Source organism: Falco biarmicus, chromosome 4 (genome assembly GCF_023638135.1).
Source record: "Falco biarmicus isolate bFalBia1 chromosome 4, bFalBia1.pri, whole genome shotgun sequence".
In the NCBI taxonomy this organism is placed as follows: domain Eukaryota; kingdom Metazoa; phylum Chordata; class Aves; order Falconiformes; family Falconidae; genus Falco; species Falco biarmicus.
Window position 1 is genome coordinate 1,241,234 of NC_079291.1, and position 24,725 is coordinate 1,265,958.

At 39.7% G+C, this 24,725-nt stretch overlaps 1 protein-coding gene across 2 annotated transcripts in view; it reads right to left on the minus strand.

The window, feature by feature from the left end:
• Positions 1-24,725, minus strand: part of RAPGEF5 (Rap guanine nucleotide exchange factor 5) — a 162,697-nt gene that overhangs the window by 111,326 nt on the left and 26,646 nt on the right. For both annotated transcript variants that reach the window (XM_056335689.1, XM_056335686.1), the window contains exons 2-7: positions 20,876-20,926; positions 19,647-19,753; positions 18,536-18,657; positions 17,516-17,684; positions 11,440-11,506; positions 3,353-3,401 (exon numbers count right to left, since the gene is read on the minus strand). In XM_056335689.1, the coding sequence (XP_056191664.1) occupies positions 3,353-3,401; positions 11,440-11,506; positions 17,516-17,684; positions 18,536-18,657; positions 19,647-19,753; positions 20,876-20,926 (565 nt within the window). The remainder of the gene's footprint in view (positions 1-3,352; positions 3,402-11,439; positions 11,507-17,515; positions 17,685-18,535; positions 18,658-19,646; positions 19,754-20,875; positions 20,927-24,725) is intronic.

The window sequence follows — 24,725 nt, forward strand, 5'->3', positions numbered from 1 at the left end:
GGGTTCTTCACTTGTCCTTGAGCCATCTGTCAGTTTTATGTGTTTCTCCTATTCTTCCACCCCACAATAAAAACAGAAGAACACCTCTTGGGCAAAGGCATTCTCACACACACACTACTGACTTTTTGTTTTCTGGTAGCTGACATTCTGCATCAAGTCAGATCCTGTACTAGCAAGAATTTGATACTCTGCCCTACCCCATAGTAGGCTCAGATCCCTGCTTTGGTTTTCAAAGCATTTTGTAAGTAGATAACAACGTCTAAATCTCCAAAGCAACCATTCTGGCCCAAGAACTGAAATAGTAATTACTACTTCTCATATCCATACACTAGGTAGCAAACCCACGCTTCATTTAAACAAAAATAAAGTGTTTCACCCGGTAACCAAAGGCAATGTTTTCCCCCTCCAAGCATAGAAAACCTCTCTAGTTGGACCCTCTTCACCTCTTGCAGAGGGAGCTATGGTGTTTGTGTGATTGTATAGCATTTTCCACGCAATGCAACCCAGTTATTAATACAACAGCTCTAGACAAGTAATATTAAAGCTTTAATCAGCCAGTTTTTCTAGTACAATTAAATCACTGTGAAGTGCCTCTCTAAGGACAGAGATATATCCAGAAATTAAAGTAATCCAGGAACAAATTATACAGTCCTTCCATTAAGCAAAAATACTCTTTTTTTTTTTTTTTTTTTTTCCCCCCTCTTAGTGGTAGTACTAACCAGTTATCTAGAGGAAATATTTTGAAACACTGTAATTTAAAAACCACCAAACCATCAAAAACAGTACAGGAACCTCTGCACAATAGCTTTGGCTTTTGGGCTGCCAATTCCTAGGAAAGCTTTTGGTTAATGAACCAATTAGCCACTGCAGGCAGGTTTCAGCCAGCAGGTTAGGACCATGCCCATCATCAGTGCTCGCCACTCATGAATCCCAGGGCGGATGAGCCAGGCGCTCAGGCCATTCATACCAGCCTGGAAGCCACCCAGGGCAGCAAGCCCAATCTATTTCTGCCAAAATAAACTCTTTGCCTGATCTTTGTTGGTTTATTTCCTGTAATTATATGGAGTCTTGGAGAAGGTTAGAAGAACAATATCTTTGAAAGCTACTGTGGTTTTTAGCTCCAGAAGCGCTTTCTCAGAAATAAGCTTCACTTCACCAGGCACAGCATACCATAGCTTGATTGCTAACAGTAACTGCTACGCTGTGAATTTAACCATCAGCAATAAAGCAAAAAAGCATAATCAACCACCCTAATTTACTCTGCTCCTACTGTACTAAAGGCATTAACTTAAATTAGACCTTACAGTTATGCTTGATCATGTACCCATTCTTACAGCCATCCAAGATGAGGCATAAAGAAATGCAAATTCCAGCACAAGCATGCACTAGTTAAACTTTCTAAAGAGGTATCTTTTGTTCAGATCTAAACCCATATTGTAAGTGTTTACATTAATTTATTAGGAAAGCCAGGTCAGCGCTTGAAAGGTCTATATAGGGAGCTTTGTTTATTTAAGGCTGTGCGTTTTACCTAAAATACGTCTACCTTCTCAGTGTGGGTTGCAATTACACTAGTATAAAGGACACTGCAAGAGCTATACTCCTTTGCAATTTTCATCTCCTGCAGCTCATTCCTTATCCAACTCCCACCCCATTTTCTACTGACAACCATTATGTAGCCATCCTCCAAAAGGAAGTGAGAGGGCAACTCAGGTTGAAATCAACTCTTTTGGGGAATGGAGTTCTCATTTATTGCCAGTAGCAGTAGTAATATTTGCCAACACAACTGCTGAGAAGCAGGGAAAGAGATTTCTTAGAAACCTATAAGCACTAAATGAAAAGGTACATGGCACCATACTCTTAGCCCATTTTACAACAAAACAAAAGGTTACCTTGAGCCTTTCTTTAAAACAGTCTGGGTTTCTCTGCACTGAAGCAGAGCAGAAGCATTTCCATGTTCAGCCATTATAATTCAGGTGGGACTGGGGTGATACCAGGTAAGGGCAAGCAGCTGAGGGGTGTTAACTTTGTAAACTACCATAGTAGTTTCAGAAGCAAAGCTATTACACAGAAACAATTTAGGTCTGAATTCACATTTAGACTTGTGTTTATTTTCTGCAGATCTACATTTACAGATGACTGTGGATATAACCTATGGGTACTTCTATTTCCAGCCAAAAATGAATTAAACCATGTCTAGAATATTTTTGTAAAACTGACATTTTCACAAGGAAATATTTGCAGGTATGCCAGCTACATCTTCCTGATGCCTCCAGTTTAAGATAGCATGTTGTGTATAACGACTTTGTGCTGTACAGGTAAGCCACAGATAGAGGAGACACAGATATTACAACACAGTATTATTAACAGGTCAGAAAATAGCTAAAAAGGTGCAAGATCCACAGTCTTAAATTCTAGCAAAATCACTGAAGATCATAAGAGATGCTCAGTGCAAATGCTCCCAAAGACCTCAATGGCTTCAGGAACACACCAATGATTTAAGGCAACTCCCCTCTGTTTTACTCTAGAAATATATTCAACTCTCATTTTACCACATGCCATTTGCCCTTACTGCAGATAACTGCACCGTACATGAAGACACCAGAGAGTTAACCCTGTATAGAGTCAGGTCTGACCAAGAAGGTTTTGCCAGTCCCCATGCAGTGCCTAGAAAACACAGCTCAGCAATGCCGATACCTTCTGAAAGTGGCTGTGCTACCAAACCCCGACAGAGCTGACCTGACTAGGTATTTCAGTGCCTCTGCACTGTATCACCAGCATTTGCTGTAAATGTTTATGTCAGAAACTTTCAGTTATCCATTTGCTTTTCTCCTTCTACTACCCTGATAACTGAGACTTGCTTTTACAGCCATACGGATGTATAGACAAGTCTTCAGGAAAGAACACTTTCATGCATGATGTTGTCCTTTTGCTTTAGCATAAAGAAATACACCTGACTGGGCAGGCAAAACAGGGAAAATGGCAGGAGATACTGGTCCATAAAAGGAAACACAGGAAAATTATCAACTTATTTGTCTTAAATGTAAGTCACATAAAGACACAATCTTCTTTTATAAAGCGCAAGCCCTGAGAAAATAGTGAATTTGGCCAGAAAGAGAACCCAGTTCACATTCAACTGTAACACTCCGATTTTATCAGCTAGGTCATTAGATGTGATGATCTAGGGGAAGAGAAGCTAGACTGTAATTACATTGTGCTATATACACGGATTCTCCAGTGAGAGAGGAACACGATCCACTGTCTTTGCTTCCCCGTGTTAGTAAAATGGCAATGGCAGTTCAAATCCTTCAATAAATTACAAAAGGGAACAGTGTTACAAAACCTGCTGACTCACCTGACTTCCTTGCTTTTAAGGCAATGACAGCAGCCAGTTCTCTCTGTACCTAAAATATCAGGAAAGAAAAGGATGGTTATAGTTACTAGCACAGTTGAACAAAACAAAAATGTAACACTGGTAAGATGCTGGTTATCAATCATTTGGAGCAGTCAACTGCACATGGAATTATGCAGGTACTTGGTTTTGAAACTACAGTCACTTTTCTTAGCAAATCTATTTCCTCTTCAGCTGGGAATTCTGTGATAACTATTTTTTTTAACTTTAATTTCATGTAAATACTGCACATTCTTTAGGGAGCGGGCAATTCAGCAGCCTGACCTGTAATTTATTTGCACAGCATACCTCTTTACCTCTTGCCACAAGCACACACTTGAAGCTTCTTCCTTTCCTGGTTAAATGTTTGTTTTGCCTCTGCTGTAACGTTGGATTTATTGTGTGACATTTGCTTTTTGGAGCTTTCAGAAAAAAACAACCTCTCCTAACAGCATGGCTGAGCATTTCAGGAGCAATTTAGCTTGAGATGAACACGCAGAAGTAAGATCTACATGATTTCCTGGTTTACAGGCTACAGCCAGGTAGTAGCCAGCTCCCTTCCTCAGCCTCTTGTCTCTGCATTCTTCGTATTTTCCCTATAATCTCTGCATAAACTGTCCCTTTAGCCAGCTCAACTCTACATCTACTTCTCTCCATAGGTCAGTTCCTTTCTCTATCAGTAAAATTCTGTATTCTGCATTATTTTTATGCTTCATTCGTTCTCACTGCCATCGTCCATCCCATTGCGGCTGCTTTAAATGGCCTGCACTGAACCTACAACACCCTAGACACTCTCTCCTGCATACACCTCAGATCTTCCCTTCCTCTACCCCATCCACGCTCTCAGACTCTTCTGTTCACCTCCCACCTTCTTCCAGTTTCCCTCATTTTCCCAAGATAGCCTGTCTTTAGTATTAAAAAAATTATGGGACATTCAACTATTTTTCTAGGGATTATCTTACCTCTCTGTACAGTCTCCTGCAGTGCATACTAGCCATCTCGTCCTAACAGAACCTGGCAAAGTTCAAGACCATTATGCAGTGGGAGTTTTGACATCCAGTTTCTGAGAGCATGTGAAACTTAAAACGTCATTCACAAGACGTGTGGTATGATCAGAGTAAGGCACAAAGCCCATGAAGGATCCCTGAAGTAATACAATTACTAACAACTGTCAACATGTCACTCCCGCAGCTCTGAAGAAAAGTTTAGAAGTGTGAAACAAGAATAGTTAACGTTACATTGGTCTGAGCAGAAAGACAGACAAAATCACCCGGGACATCTCAGTACAATGGTAACTTCAGCATCCACTGATGAGATACTCAGCAGCCACGCAGCAGTATGATCTACTGTGGCAGAAGGCAGTCATACCAGAGACCACATCCTTCCTCTCCTTGCATCCTTCCTTCCCTTGTGTCAAAGGACCAGGAAGTTTTTTTGTCCTTGCAAGGTAAAAGGATCTTTTCTACTCCTTGATGCTGCCCCACTGAGAGGGACAGAGTTTTCTGCCACTCCAAGGGTGAAAATATGAAGCTAGTGCCACAGATTTCTTAAATGTCGTCCTGTTTCCAGCACAATTGTGCACGCTGGCAGTATTGCCTTCCCTTCCTTCCTTCCTTCCTTCCTGTACACTCATTCCCATGTCTGGAGAACCGTTAATCATGATTAATGTAAGCATAAACTGCAAGTAAAACGGGAAAGAGCATTTCTTCTGTGGAAAAACAACTTCTGTGCATGCTTGCTTGCAGCAATATACACTAGTAATAATACATACAAGCTATCCAGAGTCAGAGTGGGGTTTTCAATGAAAGCCCAAGTTGTTTCTGAATAACACCACCACCAATTCCCTAAACTGCTCAGATCCTCTCCCTTCATTAAACTCAGCAGGAGGTACCAGTGTCGATGTCTTCATCCTGGTCTATTCTCACAGGTTACTGACAGTAAAAAACAGTGCACTGCTGTCTCACCTTTATTTTTTAGCATTTAATAAATACGTTATCTTAAGATTAGCCTTAGGAGACATTACAATCTGCAACAGTTATAAACATACCAATTAACCCAATCAAACAATTGAAAAATGCAAATCTCTCCATAAGTGTCCAGAAACCCCACCTTTTCAGAAGAAAAGACAGCAAGCAGCATTGTGGCATCCTACAGTTATATTTGCAGTATTACATTTGCTTATATGGTGGCACTTTTCAAGTTTGAAAGACAATGCTAACATCACAGGCAATAAAAAGGTTGGGTTTCAGTATCTTGTCTATGTTATGCAAAGTATCTCATTGTTTGCTGTGTGCCAGGAACACAGCTGGTGTATTACTTAATCTGAGCAAAAACCTTCAGTTAAAGCAGGAGAAAAAGATGTTCCTCTAGTCTTAATGTTAAGCAAATGTTCCTTCATCAAAGGGTTTAATCCTGACAGCCTGAGCTCCCTCTCGTAGGACTCATGCAAATCACAAAGAATTGGTATTGCTGAGCATCCTTCTGGATTTGCCTGGTGTCCTTAGATTTCATAATCTATGTGCTTTTGTCTATTTTAGCATAAACGCACTTGACGTCTCTGCTGGACATGTAATTCCTATGCATCATGACATCAATGGAAATCCATGTACAACATTCATTCCGCACTGCACACAAGCTACATAACATAATATCGTACTTCTTCCTAATGGGATTCCAGTTACTGCCTGTTTGACAATATTGATAGTTGCGTATCACATTGAAGATAATAATGTGGGCTCAAAGTAAAACACACATTCAGACAAGATCTATGTTTACCATATAGAGATATTAAATACAAAAAATTAGTTTATATGTATAGCTTTTAGCTACAATGCTAACACTCTCTAAATAAGCGTTACATTTTGAGCAGCATTGCAGATGTCAAAACTGATTCCGTTTAAAGGCCAGCTTACCACACAGTATTTACAGAAATATTATGAAAATTTGAAAAAGAACATTCTGAGTAAGCATTGTTGGCATGTTACCACATCTTAATCAGTTTTCTTTTTTCAATATGAAAGAGCAAGAGTATTCATACAGAGTGGAACCTGTGTATACTTCTTCTTGATTAAATACAAATGGAATATTTATATGATGAATCTTCTCATCTTCAAAGGGAAGAGGTAGAGATTTTTCAAAAGTAACTACTGTTACTACTGTTCTTTTCTTGTCTACAACTACTACAACCACTGTTCTTTTCTTATCCATGAATCTGGTCATTTTATCACAGAAGGCATAGTTGTGCACCTAGTAGATGGCACGTACCACCCAAACTTTTTGCCTTCTGTCTTTTTTCTGCCTATAGTAGTATTTTGTGAAACAGTATTCTAGATGTCAATGTGCCAAACAGGACTTCATATCTAGAGGCAAAATGTCAATCCTTACAGAATCTCAAAATGAAATCCTGTACCAGAAAGCTCTAAACAGCAAGGTTCTGCAAAAGAAGAGCCTTCACATTTTTGCATCTCAAGTAACGGTAAGTTGATGGACTCTAAATAAACATAGTATTGGCTGACATCTTAAAGTACCAAAAAACTGTATTTCCCAGATACACTACATTAACATCCTGATATTCTCTTCTGTCCCATCACAAGGTAAAGTAAGAGCTTTGCAGTGGAAACACTCATCAGCCATCCCATTGTGCTCTGGTTTTAGCAGGCAAGAGACTGAACATGAAGCTGCTTTTTGGGACATGACATGGGATGCATGACAGCTCTGGAATACTTCTTTAAACCTAGGGGTAATCATTGCATTTTCTTAAAAATTCATGATGAAAAAGATTATCTGATGTAAACATATTTCAAATGGCACTTTGCACTGCTTGCATGTCAGCTGGCTTTACAACTGACATTTGATGGTGTTGTCAGTGCCTCACTGTAACGGAGCATATGATATGAGCATATAATTCGATAGGCTCCATTCAGTTATCTTGACTGACTCTGCTTCTTCCATTGTAGAATAAAGCATAAAGAAAAAGTGAGACTCCCCCAGCAAGTTAGTTTCTTATCTTTTGTATCTGACTCTGCTCTTAAAAGAGGTGTATTCCATACATTATCCACAAATGAAGATGATAAAGAAACTTCTGAAATTTTTTCCCAGCTGCCCTTCTGACTTGGTATCACTCACCACAGCTATCGCTATTATCTTTACAATCTTCATAACCATTGTTTAAAAACAAGAGTGCATTTCCCTAACTAATCAGTTCCAGACTGGCTGAATTATCAAAAAAATAAATCACAAATTGTGCAGTGGATGTGAAAAATGGAACTGTACAAAAGCAACAACACCTGGTAACAAAAAGAAGTAGGGAACAAGTCATAAGTGAAAGGCCAGCAAAAAAAAAAGTCAGGCTAAAGTAAAGAAAAAAGGAGAGAGAGAAGAATTCACCAAACTTGTACAGATGCCTATGTCTGTGCTAGTCACTCTATAACCTCTTCACAGAAGGTGCACACAGGACCAGTGGAGCCTAAGGTATGACTGTTTTTCCCTAAAGTATGACTTTTTTTCCCTAAAGTAGACTTTCAAAATTAATCATATATTTAGCATCCTAAAAGTGCCTGCTTCTGCTCCCTGGCTATAAGGAGCACCTGGGGAAGCTAGCTCAGATGTAGATGCCTGCCATATGGACACTTATATTTAGGTGAGGCGAGTTCCACCCTCTGCAACAGCAACAGCTTTTACAGAGTTACAGAAATATATAACTAGACCTTACGTGCATGCATGCCTACAGTTTTTCCTGTGCTTTTAGATGCTAAAACAGTGATTTGTATTTTAGGCACACAGATTCCTCCAGTGTTGCTTGGGCTAGATCTTCACAATCAGCTTAGGTTTGAAAATTAGGGAATTTAATCCCCCCAAAAAGAAATGCTGACACAGAAGCATCCTTCTGACCTGACACAGAATGTTTTATTCCATTACAAGAAAAGCAAAAAGAAAAGCAGAAGAGAAGATGGTACTATCACCACTGCTGGGATTTGAACGTCCAAACCTAGAAATACACAAAAAAGTCAACTCTAGCCTCTGACTGCCTTAGTGCTGGGTTGGAAGCAAGGGTTTTGGTTTTATTTTTCCACTTCTGAAACACTGGTCTGAAGAGTATTGTGAAAAGGATTTTGAATTAGAAGTTCTTCAAGGAATATTGGTTCGATTCTGCAGCAAATACATAAACATTCGGTGAGCCAAAAAGCAAGATAGTGTGAACATACTTCCAGTCATGGCTAATACCTTCACTTTGGGTTTCCAGGTTTTTTTCCATACAAATTCTGAAGCTGGCAGCAAAAATAAAATTGAGAACATGTATCCTGGTGTATCCAGCCCTCTGCTGAGTAGTGCAAGGTAAGGGCTGTTCATATTCCCTTGGGACACATGAAGGCTCTCCATAAATTCACAGTGAGTACTTTAGATCCCATTCAATTGTATAGAGGAAAACAATATTCTGGAGGAATAAGAGCAAGAAGTTCACATACAGATGCTAGTATTTGGAAGATGCTGCTCTGGTCTTATGTCTTTTCTCCAGGGATAGACTAGAAAATCATTATAAAAAGCCTGCACAGTTTTGTGGAAAATCAGAAAATGCAAGAGAAAATATCAGTATTTTTGGCAGTACCATGGCAATACATGGGTCTCAGGCCATCTGGAGATGCAACTGTCTGATTTTTCTTTAGCTAGAAAAATGGTTCATTTGAAAAAAACAACAACTGTCCATGTGCCCTGCTGCTGGAATCAGTCAGGATGCAGGTCAAAGGTTTGACCTTGTAAGCTAGATGTGAAGCACTTGGAACTCACTGTGAAATATTCACATATTTAAGGATAGGCATTTTACTCAAGTGTATCCTGCAACAGTTAGATCCAGTTGTTAATACTCAGAAAGTCACTTTATTTTGTTGAGTGCTGTTTTTTACTTAACTGATGAAAAAACATTATTTTTCTGATTTTTAGAGATTAAGCTTTTGAGGGGTACTGGCAATGTTTTATAGCATTGGTAGTTTTGTGGATTTTTAAAAAGATACAACTTTGCAAAAAGTTTTTGTAATTTTTCTATTTTTTCCTCTTTATGGAACTAAAAATGGAGGATATTGAGGTTCTGAGTTCTTTCATTTTCAGTGAGGAAAAAATGGTAGTGAGCACAAGGAATTTGAATGTAGAAGATATTAAAAATAAAAATTAAATATTAAAATTAAATTAAAAATAAAATTTCAATTTTAAACCACAAAATTTTCTAATGTCATACAATTTAAATTATTTTTCCATAAGGTTGAGCATACAGAACAACTGGCTTTCAAGAAACACTATAAAATGTCTCCTGTGAAGGCATTTGTCTTAACAAGATATAGCACAAATTCTCCTTCCCTTCCATTTTTCAGCAATTTCAAGATAGTACTTTATTAATTTTACTTAAAATAGCTTTTTAATCTCATGCCTTTTTCATGACAACTTTAACCTGCTTGATCACTTTCATCTCTGTATTTTCTCACAAACCTAAAACAGAACTAGCACTACTTCCATGTTTTGCTCATACCATGATTTAGGTGTGACGTTTGCAGAAGCATACAATCGCAGAACGGCTGAGGTAGGAAGGCACCTCTGGAGGTCATCTGATCCAAACCCCTGCTCAAAAGCAGGGTCAGCTAGAGCAGGTTGCTCAGGACCATTTCCAGTTGAGTTCTGAACATCTCCAAGGATAAACACTCCACTACCCCTCTGGGTAACCTGTTCTGCTGTTTCATCACCCTCACAGGAACAAGTTTTTGCTTATGTTTAAGCAGAACTTCTTGAATTAATTTTTTGCCACTGCTTCTTGTCCTGCCACAAGACATCAGCGTGAAGAGCCTGGCTGTCTTCTTTATTCCCTTCCATCAGGTATGTATTCCATACATACACATTGATAAGACCCTCCCATAGCCTTCTGTCCTCCATGCTCAACTGCCAGTTCTCTCAGCCTCTCCTTGTAAGCCAGACACTATACAACCCCGAATGATCATCTTCATGGTCGTTCACATGCGCTCCAGTATGTCCACATTTCTCTTGTACTGGGAATTCAGAACTGGAGCCAACACTCCAGATGTGTCACACCAGTGCTGAGTAGAGGGGAATGATCACCTCCCTTAGCCTAGGGTAACGCTCTTACTAACACAGCCCAGGAGGTCCTTGGTTTTCTTTGCCACGCTGGCACATTCTTGGCTCATGTTCAACCTGTTGTTCATCGGGACCCCCAGGTCCTTTTCTGCAAAGCTGCTTTTCAGACAGTCAGCCCCTGGCCTGTACAGGAGCACGAGGTTCTTTCTCCCAGATGCAGGACCTTGCATTGCCTTTTGACCCTCATGAGACTCCTATTGGCCCATCTCTCCCACCTGTCAAGGCCCCTCTGAATGGCAGCACACCCATTGGGCATCTCAACCATACCTCCCAGTTTTGCAGCACCTGCAAACTTGCTGGGGGTACACTCTGTGCCATCATATAGATTACACTGGATCAAGTGAATCTAACGTAACCTTCTGAAGTCCTGTCGGTCTGCTTCTTAGAACAATGATCTTACAACAAGATGCACCAAATTCTAGCACAGACAGGATAAGCTGTTGTTTATTACGATGGAGTTTATTGAGGCTAAACCTAGGTGGGAAGCCAGATACCCAGGCTTCCCAGGTGGGTCTCCTCAGAAGCTTACAATAATCTACACCAGGGTTGCTGAGGCCCTTTCTCTCCCTTTGTCCCCCACCCCATCATTGCCTTCACACTGATGTCTACTTGACCAAGAGGATCTGAGTGTAAGCTCCCTGGCAGAAAAATCACCATGATCCTCCAAATTGGTATCTCCTGGGCCATGGATAACATGGATTACAAGAGGGCAGGCTGCAGCAGTCCTTATTTCGACCGATTTTAATAACTGGAATTGCACACTAAGACCTCAGTAAAAGCTTCCTCCTTTCAGAGATAAAAAAGTAGTTTGCATTACAAACATCTGCTCACTAAGACAAAGTCTTTAATTTGAAAGGATCCAAAACATGACAATATTTCAAACATGATCAGTAGAAACTTTGATGCAGTGACCTTACCGCAGAAGTGAGACGAGCAAGAATTTCAGCATTGGTTTCTGCTGTATCTTCTATTTTTTGATCAGGCCTTAAAAAAATAAAAATAAGATTTTATTATTCCTTTCATTCTGTTTCAATATCCTTTGATTCCTAGAAAGCAAGGAACTGTGTAGCCACAGGCACTGATGTAAAAGGGCTTTTGAGATTCCACATCAAATGATGACTGCAATATGACAATAATTAATTGTGTCAGTAACGACAGAGTACACCCTTTGTCCCTTGCTGTCAAGAACTCTTTTGATTGGACTACTGTAAAACAGTGAGAAAATTCTTCAGCTATAAAAATATGATGAAGAACTGAAGAATGCAGGACCCTCTTAGCTCATACTCCATCAACAGAGCAAAGACTTTTCCCTCTGTCCACCAGCCAGCTTTGCTAAGGTGTAAAGCAACACCTATAGAATGCAAGCTCACATAGATAGAAGCATACAACATAAAAATCATTATGTGACACAAAGTTCGACATCAAAAAAACCCATGACAATGAAAAGAATACCTGTAAGAAGCCATAAATCGGCAAACTAAAGCAAGGGCTGAGAATATTTCTTAGGTTGCCTTGACAGTTACTCACAAGACAGAGAGACTTAATGTGCCTTTGCAAAAGTGAGGCAGTAGAGGAAGAATCTTCTAGAAACTGTCACAGAAGTCTGACCCACACGGAAAAAGCCAGACAAAAGCTGCTGTGGACAGCAGGGAACAGGACTATGTTTTTCTTTAGAACAGTCTAGTTCCCTCAAACAACTGCAAGCTTTTCAGAAGGTTTATTGACCATCAGAAGACAGATACTAACATGAAAGGGTTATTACTATGGGAAGAAGAAAACAAAAATGCCCTTGAGATCTTTACTGTTCATGGTATTCAAGAAGTATGGTATGCCAGCAAACTGAGCAGACAGGCAAAACTGCAGCTGCTGTAATAAACATAAATCCCAGGTATTAGCAGAAGCTTCTACCTTTAAATTATTTAATTGCTTATATGCCTTGATGTGTTTAGGGAGAGAGCTGATAACATGTCTGGAATATGCATCTGATATATTATGGTTCCTATATCCCATGTCCAAAAGTTTCTTTCCCTGATTAAAAAATAAAGGTCAGAAGGCACATAACACATGAATTCATCTTGGGGCGAGCATATTCAGACCAAAATGGTAATTCAGATTAGAAATCACCATTATTTTCACAACTGCTTTCCTATTCAAAGAAAAATGGGATTTAACGTTTCAAGTATTATAAACAGACCAAAAGAAATAAATGACTGCAGTTTCATTTACAACAACTGATTTATTTCCTTCTCTTTATAATTTGTAAAGAGATTAAAATAACTGAGCTTTTTAGATGCCTGTGTTTCCCTACACAGCTGATCTCTTCTGATCTCTCAGAACCAGGCTAGGACCTGATTCTTCTAAACTGAAGGCAAAAGATAACAGCTCAGTAGACGCAGCCACAGATGCAATTTATAAACCCAGAACAGCATATAGCGTAGCTATTTCCGTCTTGGGCCTTTATCACTTCGTCTTCTATTTAAAACCACTCCCAGTATGCATCTGCATATGAGTATCAAATACTTCTGAAACCATTAATATACTAAAAATTATAGTCAGCACTCCAGTATCAGAGAGGAAGAGTGCATTATGATACCCAGGCTAATGGAAAAAAATAAGATAGAACGGACACTAAGGAACAGAATCAGGACAGATATCAGCCTATTTTTTTTCAAAAGGGGCCAGACAAGACTTATCAGGACTGGTACCGAACAGGAGCTACAAAGCCCAGGCAAACAAGCCTAATGCTTCTACAGCTCAGCGGTTGGTGGGCTCGGTAGCGTGTTAAGCAGAGTAAGATACAAGGATATTCGTCCTAGACCTTCATGAAGGCAAGTCAGGTCCAGCACAATTATTACTGCACACCACATGAAATCAACTACAGTGCTTCCCAACCCGCTGAGGGAGGAAGGGATATGGATACACCCATGGTCCTGCGCCTGCACCTCAACTGCCCAGCGTAGAGCCACTACATATGTCTCTACACTGGCTTTACAATCCACCTACAATGCCAATAAAAGACCCATGGATACCTTAGAGCCGTTTGCATTCAGGAAAAGCTTTCCAGGAACTCCACAAGGCAGTAACTAAATGAATATCCAATCATGGCTATTTACATTAGGAACAAATTACTTCTAAGAATGGTTACTTTTCTGAAATTAATAAAACGTAAATTATTTCAGGACAGAAGGTACAGAATATAATGTAACAGTTTTAAAAAGAATGTCACGAGCAGTGTGGGAGAAATAATAAAAAAAAAAACCCTGTTAACATCTCTTCAAATAATTAAAAAATATTATGGGATACATTTCAATAGTCTAAGTTATCCAATTCATTCTTGAAATATTCACTGAGTCTATCAGTGGTTCTGAGAATTGGGTGTTGCTAAAAACACCTCCATTTACAAAGGAGGAAATAGAAGCACAGCAAGATTAAACACCTGATACAAAGCCATTACAGTCACTGGAAAAGAATTCAGGAGGCATTGGATGAGAGCCTGTTTGCCCAAGGTTGTAAGGAAGTCCATGGCACAGTTTTCAATACAGATATTTAGTTCCCAGGCTATTGCAATGTTCACTTTTTTTCCATTCAAGAAGAGTTGGCTGTGATTAACACAGGGTCTCTAATGACTCTCAGGAGGCCTCTGCATCAGTCCCATCTCATTTGACCAACGTTTAAAGGGGTTCAGTCCTGTGGAATACACGTAACATTACATTTCAGTTTAGTGTGAGCTGCTAAAAATCTGCTATGTAACATCTTGTTTTCCATGATAGCCTCCCACCAATATTATGTTTAATGTAGGGAATTTGCCAAGGCAAAAAGCAACAGGGAGCATTTATTCAGGAACCATAAGCACGTCTCAGGTTTCAGAATGTTATTTTCACTGTAGAAGTTACAATAGAATTATTTGGTAACACTGCTAATACTGACCAGAAACAAATACAAATCCATTAAAAATCTGTATAGCAAGTTGAGTCTGGGCCACATTTATTTAATAGGGTTTCCAGAAGAACTGTTGAAGGAAGTCCCCAGAGCTGCCTCTGCCTACTCAGGTCTACAGACTCCGGGAGAGCAGATCCATGGTGCTCCACAGAGACCCACAGATGCACCCAGCATCCCAGGACCACCAGGAGATGTCCAACACTGCTTTTTGGTGCGCAAGCAGACAGTCACTTCTGATTTCATCAAAAGCAGGGAATCTAATTCATAAGGTACAATTCCTCTGTCCCTATATACATACAGAATTAATGCCATCAATACAGACTATGATTTAAAAAAAAGACAGAAATCTTCTTACAAAAATATTAAATTTCAAAAAAAAGATTGTGCTTCCAATGGTATGCAAAACAGCTTATACATTTGAGAAAAGACAAACACTCACTACAAGGAAGAGTTTTTACAATTGCCCTCTTTCTTCATGAAAAAGAGTATATGGGTTTATTTAACCTGCTCAGGTAACTTTAACACCTCATCACATCTATTCCCTTTCAGATTTTGTTTTAGCAGTGTATTAATTTACATCAAGCATGGAGAATTTTGAACCTGGTGTCCTGGTTTCAGCTGGGATAGAGTTAACTTTCTTCTTAGTAGTGGTTACAGTGCTGTGTTTTGGATTAGTACGAGAATAATACTGATTAAATACTGATGTTTTAATTGTTGCTAAGTAATGCTTACTTAAAATCAAGGACTTTTCAGTTTCCCATGCTCTGCCAGTGAGCGGGTGCACAAGAAGCTGGGAGGAAGCAGAGCCAGGGCAGCTGACCTGAATGGCCAAAGGGATATTCCATACGATAGAATGTCATGCTCAGTATATAAACTGGGAGAAGTTGGCCAGGGGCTGCTGACTGCTGCTTGGGGATGGGCTGGGCATCGGTCAGCGGGTGGTGAGCAATTGTATTGTGCATCACTTGGGGTTTTGGGGGTTTTCCTTCAGGTTTTATTGCTCTCTCTTTCTCTCTCCTTTTCATTACAACTGTTGTTATCATCATCATCATCGTTATTATTCTTAATATTATATTTCAATTATTAAATTGTTCTTATCTCAACGCACAAGTTTTACCTTTTCCCTATTCTCCTCCCCATCCCTCTGCTGTGGCGAGGGGGGAGTAAGCAAGCAGCTGTGTGGTACTTAGTTGCCAAGTAAGGTTAAACCATGGCACCTGGAAAAGCCTCCTTTCCCTTTAATATCACACTCCCTTCAGAGTATACCGTTATTTAAAATTTGATTCCTTTGATATATATTTTTTTAAAAAAAAAAGCATTCTTACAATCTGACGGGTAAAACCTCCAGAAAATAATTCTTCAGTGACAATGTTCCCAAAAGGAATCCAGCTTTAACTAAAATTTGAATAATGTGAGCAGGAAGGAGCTGTAAATGTACATTAATAAATAATTGTTCAATTTGTGTGACAGGGATCATCCTCCACTAGAAATGACAGTTGCACTGGAATGACAAAACTGCAAAGCAGACTGTAAACTCAAACCTAAAAAGTCTTCAACCCACTTTCCTACCCAGCATCCTTCATGTAACGCATCAATATGACCTTTCTGTTCTTTCTTTTTGATTCCTTTGTACAAGTAGTCATGAACTGCGATAAGTGGTCTGATTTGCAGTGATAATGAGGAAAACCCCAATTCCCACTGAAATCAAGATGAAATTGCCCTGATATTAAAAGGACAGACAAACTGCTTAGCACAAGAGCAGGCTGGAAGACAAGAATTTCTATTTGCAAAAACATTCAAAGTTTTTCTCCCATGTGAGTCATTTGCTTAGAAGATCATGTTCAGTCCCCTGCTGTAGCCACTTTGGGGTCCTTGTCACTTGGCTACACTCATTAAAGCTGACCTAAGAAATATGCTTCCAAGGGAATCTCCACTCCAGAACTGCCAATTTCTTGTTGGTAAGGGCAGGCAGCAACAGGAGAGGGAATCAAGATCCTGCCCTGAGCAATGAAGAAAAACTATTGAGATTTTTTTTCTACCAGCTCAACATGCCTGAATTTAAGAAGCTGGGCTTGAGACAGCTTAGAGGACTTTGGGCTTTGTGCTCCTTTAAAATATTTCCATTGGACATTTATTTGAGAGTGTGTTTTTAAAATCTAATATGTAGAGAAGGAAAGTTCTTATAGAAGACAGTTTTGTCTTTGACATCAAAGAGAATAAATTCCAGTACTGGCAGAGTAATAGTTCTCCACAGTGTATCACATTTGAGGATTCATCATGCTAGGCATAATGAAAGAATTTAACTCAACTTATCTATCCAGGACAGTTCCTGCAGATTTGCTAAGGCATGAGGGGTCATGAGCCGCCAGACCTCTCATTGACACCTTTTTCATATATTATGGCCTCTCACTGTGACACAAATAACTATGGTTTCCTTCTAGCTGCTCTAAATAGGCAATGTTTAGAGCACAGCTGTACCAGCACAGAGGGTGTGATAAAATCCAATAGTCAGGTGAAAGAGGGGACATATAGGAAGCGAAACTCTTAAAAGGCTTATTCTGAAAAAGGAATAATAATGTGAGACTACAGAGCTCTGGCAAACATGCAGTAGGAAACTAAAAGCAGATGACTGAAGCTACCACATTTCTACCCATCCTCTCTATCCATCTGACAGCTGATCCTGACACAGCACAAAGGCATCTGATCTGCTAGTCAATCAGCTCCACAGCATGCCTGCTGCCAAATTTGTTCCAAACCCTCAAATGTAAGAGACCAGAAATATGGTAAAGCCATTTGCCCAGGTAATATAGCAAGATAGAGTCAGCAAGCTAGTGCATAAGAACAACAATATGCAAAAAACGTCAAGTTGAGTGCCTTCGTTTATCTACCTGCACTGACTTTCTCAGATGAAAAGCCTAACTCTACAAAACTTGTCAACTCTGAAAAGAAAGCTGGTTCATTCGCATGGTGTTTGGGGGTCAATAGTGTCATTATAAGCCAGCCATTTACAAAACAGTCAGAAAAAGTTGCAAACAGCTGTACACACACACTTACAGATTACACATGTCAATCCTGGGAGGAGACAAGGGCAGTAGCTGAAGTAGGAGCTTTACTCCATTCTTCCATCCTTCCGCTTTCTCAAATTCACAGAAAAGATAGGTGCATTCATCTGCTGAGAACTGGTAGAAAGCATGACTGTCTTGAAAATAGAGTTGTCTGTCCACTGTTGGAAGAAAGAACATTAGATAGCCTTTAAACCTTTACCATGTAAAGCTGCTGTGCCCCCACCACATTCTTATTGCGCTTGACTTCAATGGTGAGCTGCACCGCCACAATATACTGTCAGCATGCACACACAGAAATCTTCCATAACACCTCACCTTTTCACAAGGAGGACAGTTAAGTGTCTAGCATAGACATGAGGGTGGGGTATCCTCTGAGTTGAGCTGCCTAAGTAGACCCAGCTACAAAAAGTAAACTCTATCAGATTTCCAGAAGTTGGTTACCAGTGTAATGATCACCAACCACATTAGCTAAATTTGGTGGGAAAAATGGGGACAGCCAGGTAGAACCTGGCATCACCATTGTCTCAAGGTGCTGAATCCTCTCCCAATCCATTGTAGTCTGAAACTATGAAAAACCAAGAGAGGAAGAGAAAAATTACTAATAGCTAGAGATGTCGTCTGGTAAAGCCATGATCTGCAGTGACTAAACAGCTGCTGTCCTGTGAAAAACCTAAAAGAGCTTGTGTATTAAAAAAAAAAAAAAAGGCTGGAAAATACATGCATGCTGTCTGCACCCTGGTAACAGGCAATTACATTTGCAAAAGTAAAAGGAAGGAAATTGACTAAAAAAAAAAAAAAAGAAAAAGAGAGATAAATCTTTGGTGTTTACTAAATGAAAGGTCACAGATGTGAGCCTACCCAAAAGACAGTAAAATAAACAACTGTCAGGAAAATCGGATTAATCTGCATTTTTTTTACCCTCCTTCCTCTCTCATCAAAACCATGAATTTTTTCCTATGCAGGAGAAACCGATAGCCTTCCTCACGCTGTAAGCACTATCAAGACTGACCTGATAATATAATGCCCATATCCAGGAGAAGCTGCCACACTCCAACTGCTGTAGATCTGCACTTAACAAAAGGGCACTGCTCCAAAAGCCAATCTACAAGTTCGGATCCAACACAGCTTCTCCTGAAAATAAGCAAAACATTGTTTCTTACACTACAGTAATATTAAAGTGCTCTTTTATAATAAAGAGCTATTTTTTAAAGCTATTAAAAGTGACTCGTTTTGTTCAGCAGGGCAAACCCTTTGTCTCATTTACTAGTTTTTGTAATCCTATTCATTTCAAGGGAAGAAATTATTCTGGCAAGTCTCAGGGGATGCCCCTAGTTACAAGAGAACTCGTGTTAAATGAGTAAGTTCCCTTACATACCTAATTCATGTAGCACACTTTACAATATGTAATATTTTTATCAATTTGTGCTGCATACAGACAGTTATCCAAAGATGTGTAAGAGCTAAATAAAATCCAGCTTTTAGCCTCAGAATTTTATTTCCTTTCTGAGCATAGGCATAAGCGATACAGCTACACAATATATGTGTAAGACCTCGAGTGTCCCTCACCTTTCACATTATTAGTTAACTTAACTTTTTAAATCATCCAAAAAAAAGGAGTTACAGCTCTTTCTTAAATACAGATATGAATGAATGCTGCTATAATAGAGACCTGTATATTTTGGCATAACTGAAAAACAGGGGGAAGTATTTGTGCTGTAATGCAGTACAAATAGAAAATCACTTCATTACAGAAATATGACATAAATTACATGCAAAAATCACTGTGTAACTAAATCTCAGGAATCCAATCAATCTGTTTTATAACTCCAGACCAGGGCTGAATCTAATACTCTTCCTTGTCAACAAAATAACAGACAAACACAATTTTGTGTGAAAACATAAGCAATCAGGACACTGCTGTTTTTTGATCGCAGACAAATTAACATAAGAAAAGGTATTGAAATATATGAGATTTTAAAAGATTTTTTTAGAAAATATTTTTGATTCTTATTAACACACACAAAATCTCATTCTTAGAGTTTACCCTTTTGTCAAATCAGGGCATAGACAAATGCAAATAAAACCCATCCAGTTGATTAAAATGAATGATCTCAGGTTACCTGCAAATGCCAGTAAGGTACACCCTGTCTTTAATCAGGTCAGATGCTTGTAGAGTAAAAATATTCCTGAGAGCTCTCCCAGCACAGGAAGAACTTTCTCCATAAATCTGAATAAAAAGAGAAATTGTAAACTGTGACAAACAGGTCACATTTCTGCTGTAGTGAATCTCCTTGCCAGTGCCTACTCCCTCCCTCTGTGCAATGCCTTCCCCCCAGCTAAATGACAAGCAAACGTTCAAAGCCTCATAGGAAATGCACCCCAACTTCTGCCATACCCAGCTGTATCACGGGTTGCAGATGCCTCCACAAACTGGGGTACTTTTACAATTGCTGCCTTACAAAAGCAGAGGTTTTGCTGTCCGTCAGCTTTAACATCGAACAACAGACAAGTTCAAATGAAAACAAGTGTTATTCTAGCAAAACAAAAAGACTATATTAACTGTGGTAAACCCACACAAATATAGTTAAAATTAAACATTATTTCATATGTATTTGAGTTAAATAATTTAACACAAGCCTAATCCACACTGAAACACCTTTTTTTTTACCTTTTTGTTCAGAAACTTTGGAGCTACCCTGTGATAGCTACAGGTCAGTTCATCCATACCTTGCCAGGAGGATCTGGTCCTTCAGACAGGACACACCTCTGACTTCCCCCACACCTAATTTCTACCTTACACCTCAAGGCTTGCAGGACTCAACTACATCTTCCATAAAACTAAGTTCCACCTGGACTCTGTATACCACTCCTTACTGACGAATTTAACTCAGGCTTCTGTTGTGATGTTTCCTCATCATCCCAAAAAAAGATGAGTAACATAAATGACTAACTTGAAAGAAAAGCAATGATGCAGTTTCACCTTCTTTTTTTGTTTGTTTCCTATGTTTAGGAATCTTTCAAGGAATATAAAATTGCCCTGAGACAGGAAAGTCTTGTGACATGCAAAAACAGAGCTCTTAAATACTGCAAAAGCAAGCTTAAATGGTGGTAATAGTTTAAATGGCTCGGAAGTGAAGGCATGTCAGAATTCAAAACAATTCAGTTTGCAAATTTAGTAATAGAAGTAGACAATTTCTAACACACACAAATTATAACTTGTTAACTGGATTTAACTGCAGGCCATATTCACATATGTCTTCAAAGCTATGATTAAGAGGCTGAACCAACACAAAAAGATTCCTAATATGCTGTTTGGTTAAATGGAATTAAAAAGAAGCTTGACAAGTACCTTGTTTGAAGGAGTTTCCAAATAGGGATTTGAAATTCTTCTGGACAGGGTCTGTAAGACAATTTGGTAGATCTTTAGGGTTTTTCCATTTTTTTGTAGGGAAAAAAAAGTAGCAGCAATCTAGTCCATTTAGCTATTGAAATCTAAATAAAAAGAATTTATCAAATCATCTGAGTAGTCTAACTTAAGTCTCCAAATAGTATTTTAACATCAGCAAAAAGATTTGGTAAACTCAGTTCTGTGTTGTTTGCTACATTTATTCTTGATCTGGAAAAGAGACGAGCAATGAGGTGGCAAAGTCTGTAGACAACACACAATTATTTGGGTCAGGAAAGACCAGAAATGACAGTGAAGAATTTCAAGTTAAACCTAAAAAAAACTAGGTGAAAAGACGATGAGGTCAACATTAAAAGCAGCATGCACTAGAGGTAGAAAATGTAATTACACATGCTCTAATACCTCTTAAAGCAAACTTTATCAATTCAGTAAAGACACTTCAGCATCACAGAACACTTCTCAAGGAAGACCTCTCTTATAAATGAAATTCTTAACTGTAGTTAAAAAAAAAAATAGGATAAATGAGGAATAAAATGGTGACCAGTGGGGAGGTAAACTTTGCTGTAATGCAGATCAGCATTATCTTTGCCATGCCACATGCCACACAGCATCTCAAAAAAAGAACGCTTCAGTGTTACAGGGGATTCAGACAATAATAGTAGTAGGAATAATAAGGGATTTGGATACATTTTCATATGAGAAGAGACAGAAGAGACTGTGACTATTTACATTACATAGGAGAGAGTACAGGAGATATAATGTTATTATATAAAATAATGAAATAGCACAGAGAAAAAAACAGACTTTCTGTGTCATGTTTTACGTAACATGAAAATAACTGATCACTCAATGAAATTAGAGAGGACTCCTGTTTGAGGAGATAGAAAAGAAAATTACATCTAACTGTTCACAGCAAGGAAATACAAATGGCAAAACCTTATTGCTGATCAATAAAGATTGGGGATTTAAAGTTATAAAATTAACAGTGAACCAGACCTCTGGAAGGCAAGCAGACAGAATAAACATCTCTACAAGAGCCTGGGTAACTCGCCTCTACTCACCATAATACTGTCATATTTTGTCAATATTAAAAGACAAAACATTGTCTACTCTGATGCTTACTGGCAACTTCTCGTACTAGAAGACACAAATAAACATTGCCTGAAAGAAGTCTGGAAGTGTAACAGAAGACATTGTGCAGGTGCACTGGCAGCACAATGGGAAGATTGTGTGATGCTCCCTCGCATTATTCCAACTTGTAGGCAGTGTAATTAGCTCCTCACTTTGAGAAGGATCCAATTCACACTTGGTATATTGTAATCATAAAAACAAAATCATTCTTCATACCCTGTAAGAATTACAATTACAGCATCCATATCGCAGCAATGCCACCTGCTTTCCCCTCCACCCCTATATTCTTGTTACTGTATTTATAGAAAAGGGAAGTGACAAGGAACAACAGAAGCACTTAACGCTGTTTACCCTTCCACACTCATCACAAACGTTAGGGCAGGTCCACGTGTAACAGTAGCTCCATATGGAAATACTGTAACACAAGAGTTTAATTCCCCTTTTGCATAACCAACAAAGATGCTGCAAGAGCACAACGCTGCCTCAGATCCCACTTGCTTTTCCTCACCAGCACATTACAAACACCTCTGTTCTGCAGCAGCCCTACATACCACCACTTCACTTGGTTTCTGTCCAAGTCTTTCATTCAACAAGCCTCACTCACTGCAGCAGCACAGTCGAAGCTCATACATCGATTTCCCCCCTCCCTGCCCCATTCCCTGGCTGGCACCAACAACATTGTCATCAGCAAGCTAATTCCAGCAATGCCGGTGGGAACTACAGCCGCTGGCATTGCACTGGCCCAGTCCCCAGTGTTCAGAGGATGGCTAAGCCTCAGCCAGGGAAAATACTGCTACTGCAGCTTGCAGTTACATGACAGCACAAGCTTGAACTCAGCAAAAAGGACAAATTTGGTGGCCTTCTACAACAGGGTTACAGCATTGGTAGGTAAGGGAAGAGTGATTGACACCATCTATCTGGACTTGTGCAAAGCATTTCATACTGTCCCACACACATCCTTGCCTCTAAAATGGAGAGTTATGGATTCGATGGACCACTCAGTGGGTACAGAATTGGCTGGATAATTACACTCAAAAGAGCTGCAGTCAACAGCTTGATGGGTGAAGACCAGTGATGAGTGGTGTCCCTCAGGGGTCCAGGACCAGTATTATTTAAATTATTTGTTGGGGTCATGGACAGTTGGATTGAGTGCACCCTCAGCAAGTTTGCAGACGACACCAAGCTGAGTGGTGTGATTTACAATCTAAAGAGGATGTCATCCAGAGAGACCTTGACTCAGGTTGCAGAGATGGGCCTATGTGAACCTCATGAAGTTCAACAAGGCCAAGTGTGACATCCTGCACCTGGGCTGGGGCAATCCCAAACATGGATACAGGCTGGGTGATGAGTGGATTAAGAGCAGCTCTACAGAGAAGGACCTGGGGGTATTGACGGATAAAAACTGAGTATGAGCTGACAATGTGTGCTCACAGCTCAGAAAGCCAATTGCATCCTGGGCTGCATCAAAAGAAGTGTGGCCAGTAGGTCAAAGGAGGTGACTCTCCCCCTCTACCCCACTCTCATGAGACCCTACCTGGAGTACTGCATCCAGCTTTGGGGGCCCCAGCACAGGAAAAGACATGGACCTGCTTGAGTGGGTCTGGAGGAGGGCCACAAAGATGATCAGAGGGCTGGAGCTCCTCCACTATGAAGACAGGGTGAGAGAGCTGGGAACTCTGCCTGGAGCAGAGAAAGCCCTGGGGAGACCTTATAGCAGCCGTCCAGTACCTAAAGGGGGCCTGAAGGAAAGATGGGGAGGAACATTTATAAGGGAGTGTAGTGATAGTGCAAGGGGTAAAGGTTTTAAACTGAAAGAGGATAGATTTAGATTACATATTAGGAAGAAATTGCAAGGAGTCTGCAAAAGGTGAATGAGGCTGAAAAGTAGCTGAGAGAAAAAAAAAAGCTTCAACTTTATCCTTCAGACCACACAGGGCTAGCTCTGGTGCAGGGGAGAGGGAGGAATTCACAGCCCTGGAATGGGAGGAGGGAAGACAGTACAACGGCTTCTGTCAGTGGCACATCAGCCTGGAGCAAGCATTAAACATTGGAGAGCCCAGAAGAGTACATTGAGCCTGCCACACAGGAATCTACACCCCCAAAATTTCTACAAACATAAGAATATGGAAATTGCATAGGAGAAAATAAAAGTAGAAGTAGAAAATAATCTTTCCTGTTGATGGTAGTGCAGCCTGTGTAATGCTGAAACACTGCAGTTAGGCTGAAATTGACAAAAAATTTTAGGATTATACATCCTAGCTACCAAGGTAGGTCCCCTTTTCCTTTTTTTTTTTTTTTTTTTTTCTCCTTTTTAATTTGCCTCAATAAATATTTAGCTACTGAGTGCACCTCAGAGGTTCAGCAGACTCTACTTTGGCTGTTGGAGCAAACTGAGCATTCCCCTTCCAGAGAGAGGAAGAAGAGAGAGTGGATCAGGGGTCCAGGTTTTGTTTGAATACCCCAACCTTTGGGCCCTGTGTAGGGGGAAGCACCACTCCTCCCTAAAGGTATTAGTAAATACAGGCTGCTCCTCCAAAATTATTTTGAGAAGCACACACCAATTCAAAATACATTTGCAAAAAATACTCGTCAGGATGAGCCAAAATGTGCTTTTAAAGCAAATTAATTAGTCACCAAGCAAAAAACCCATCTCTTACGAAAA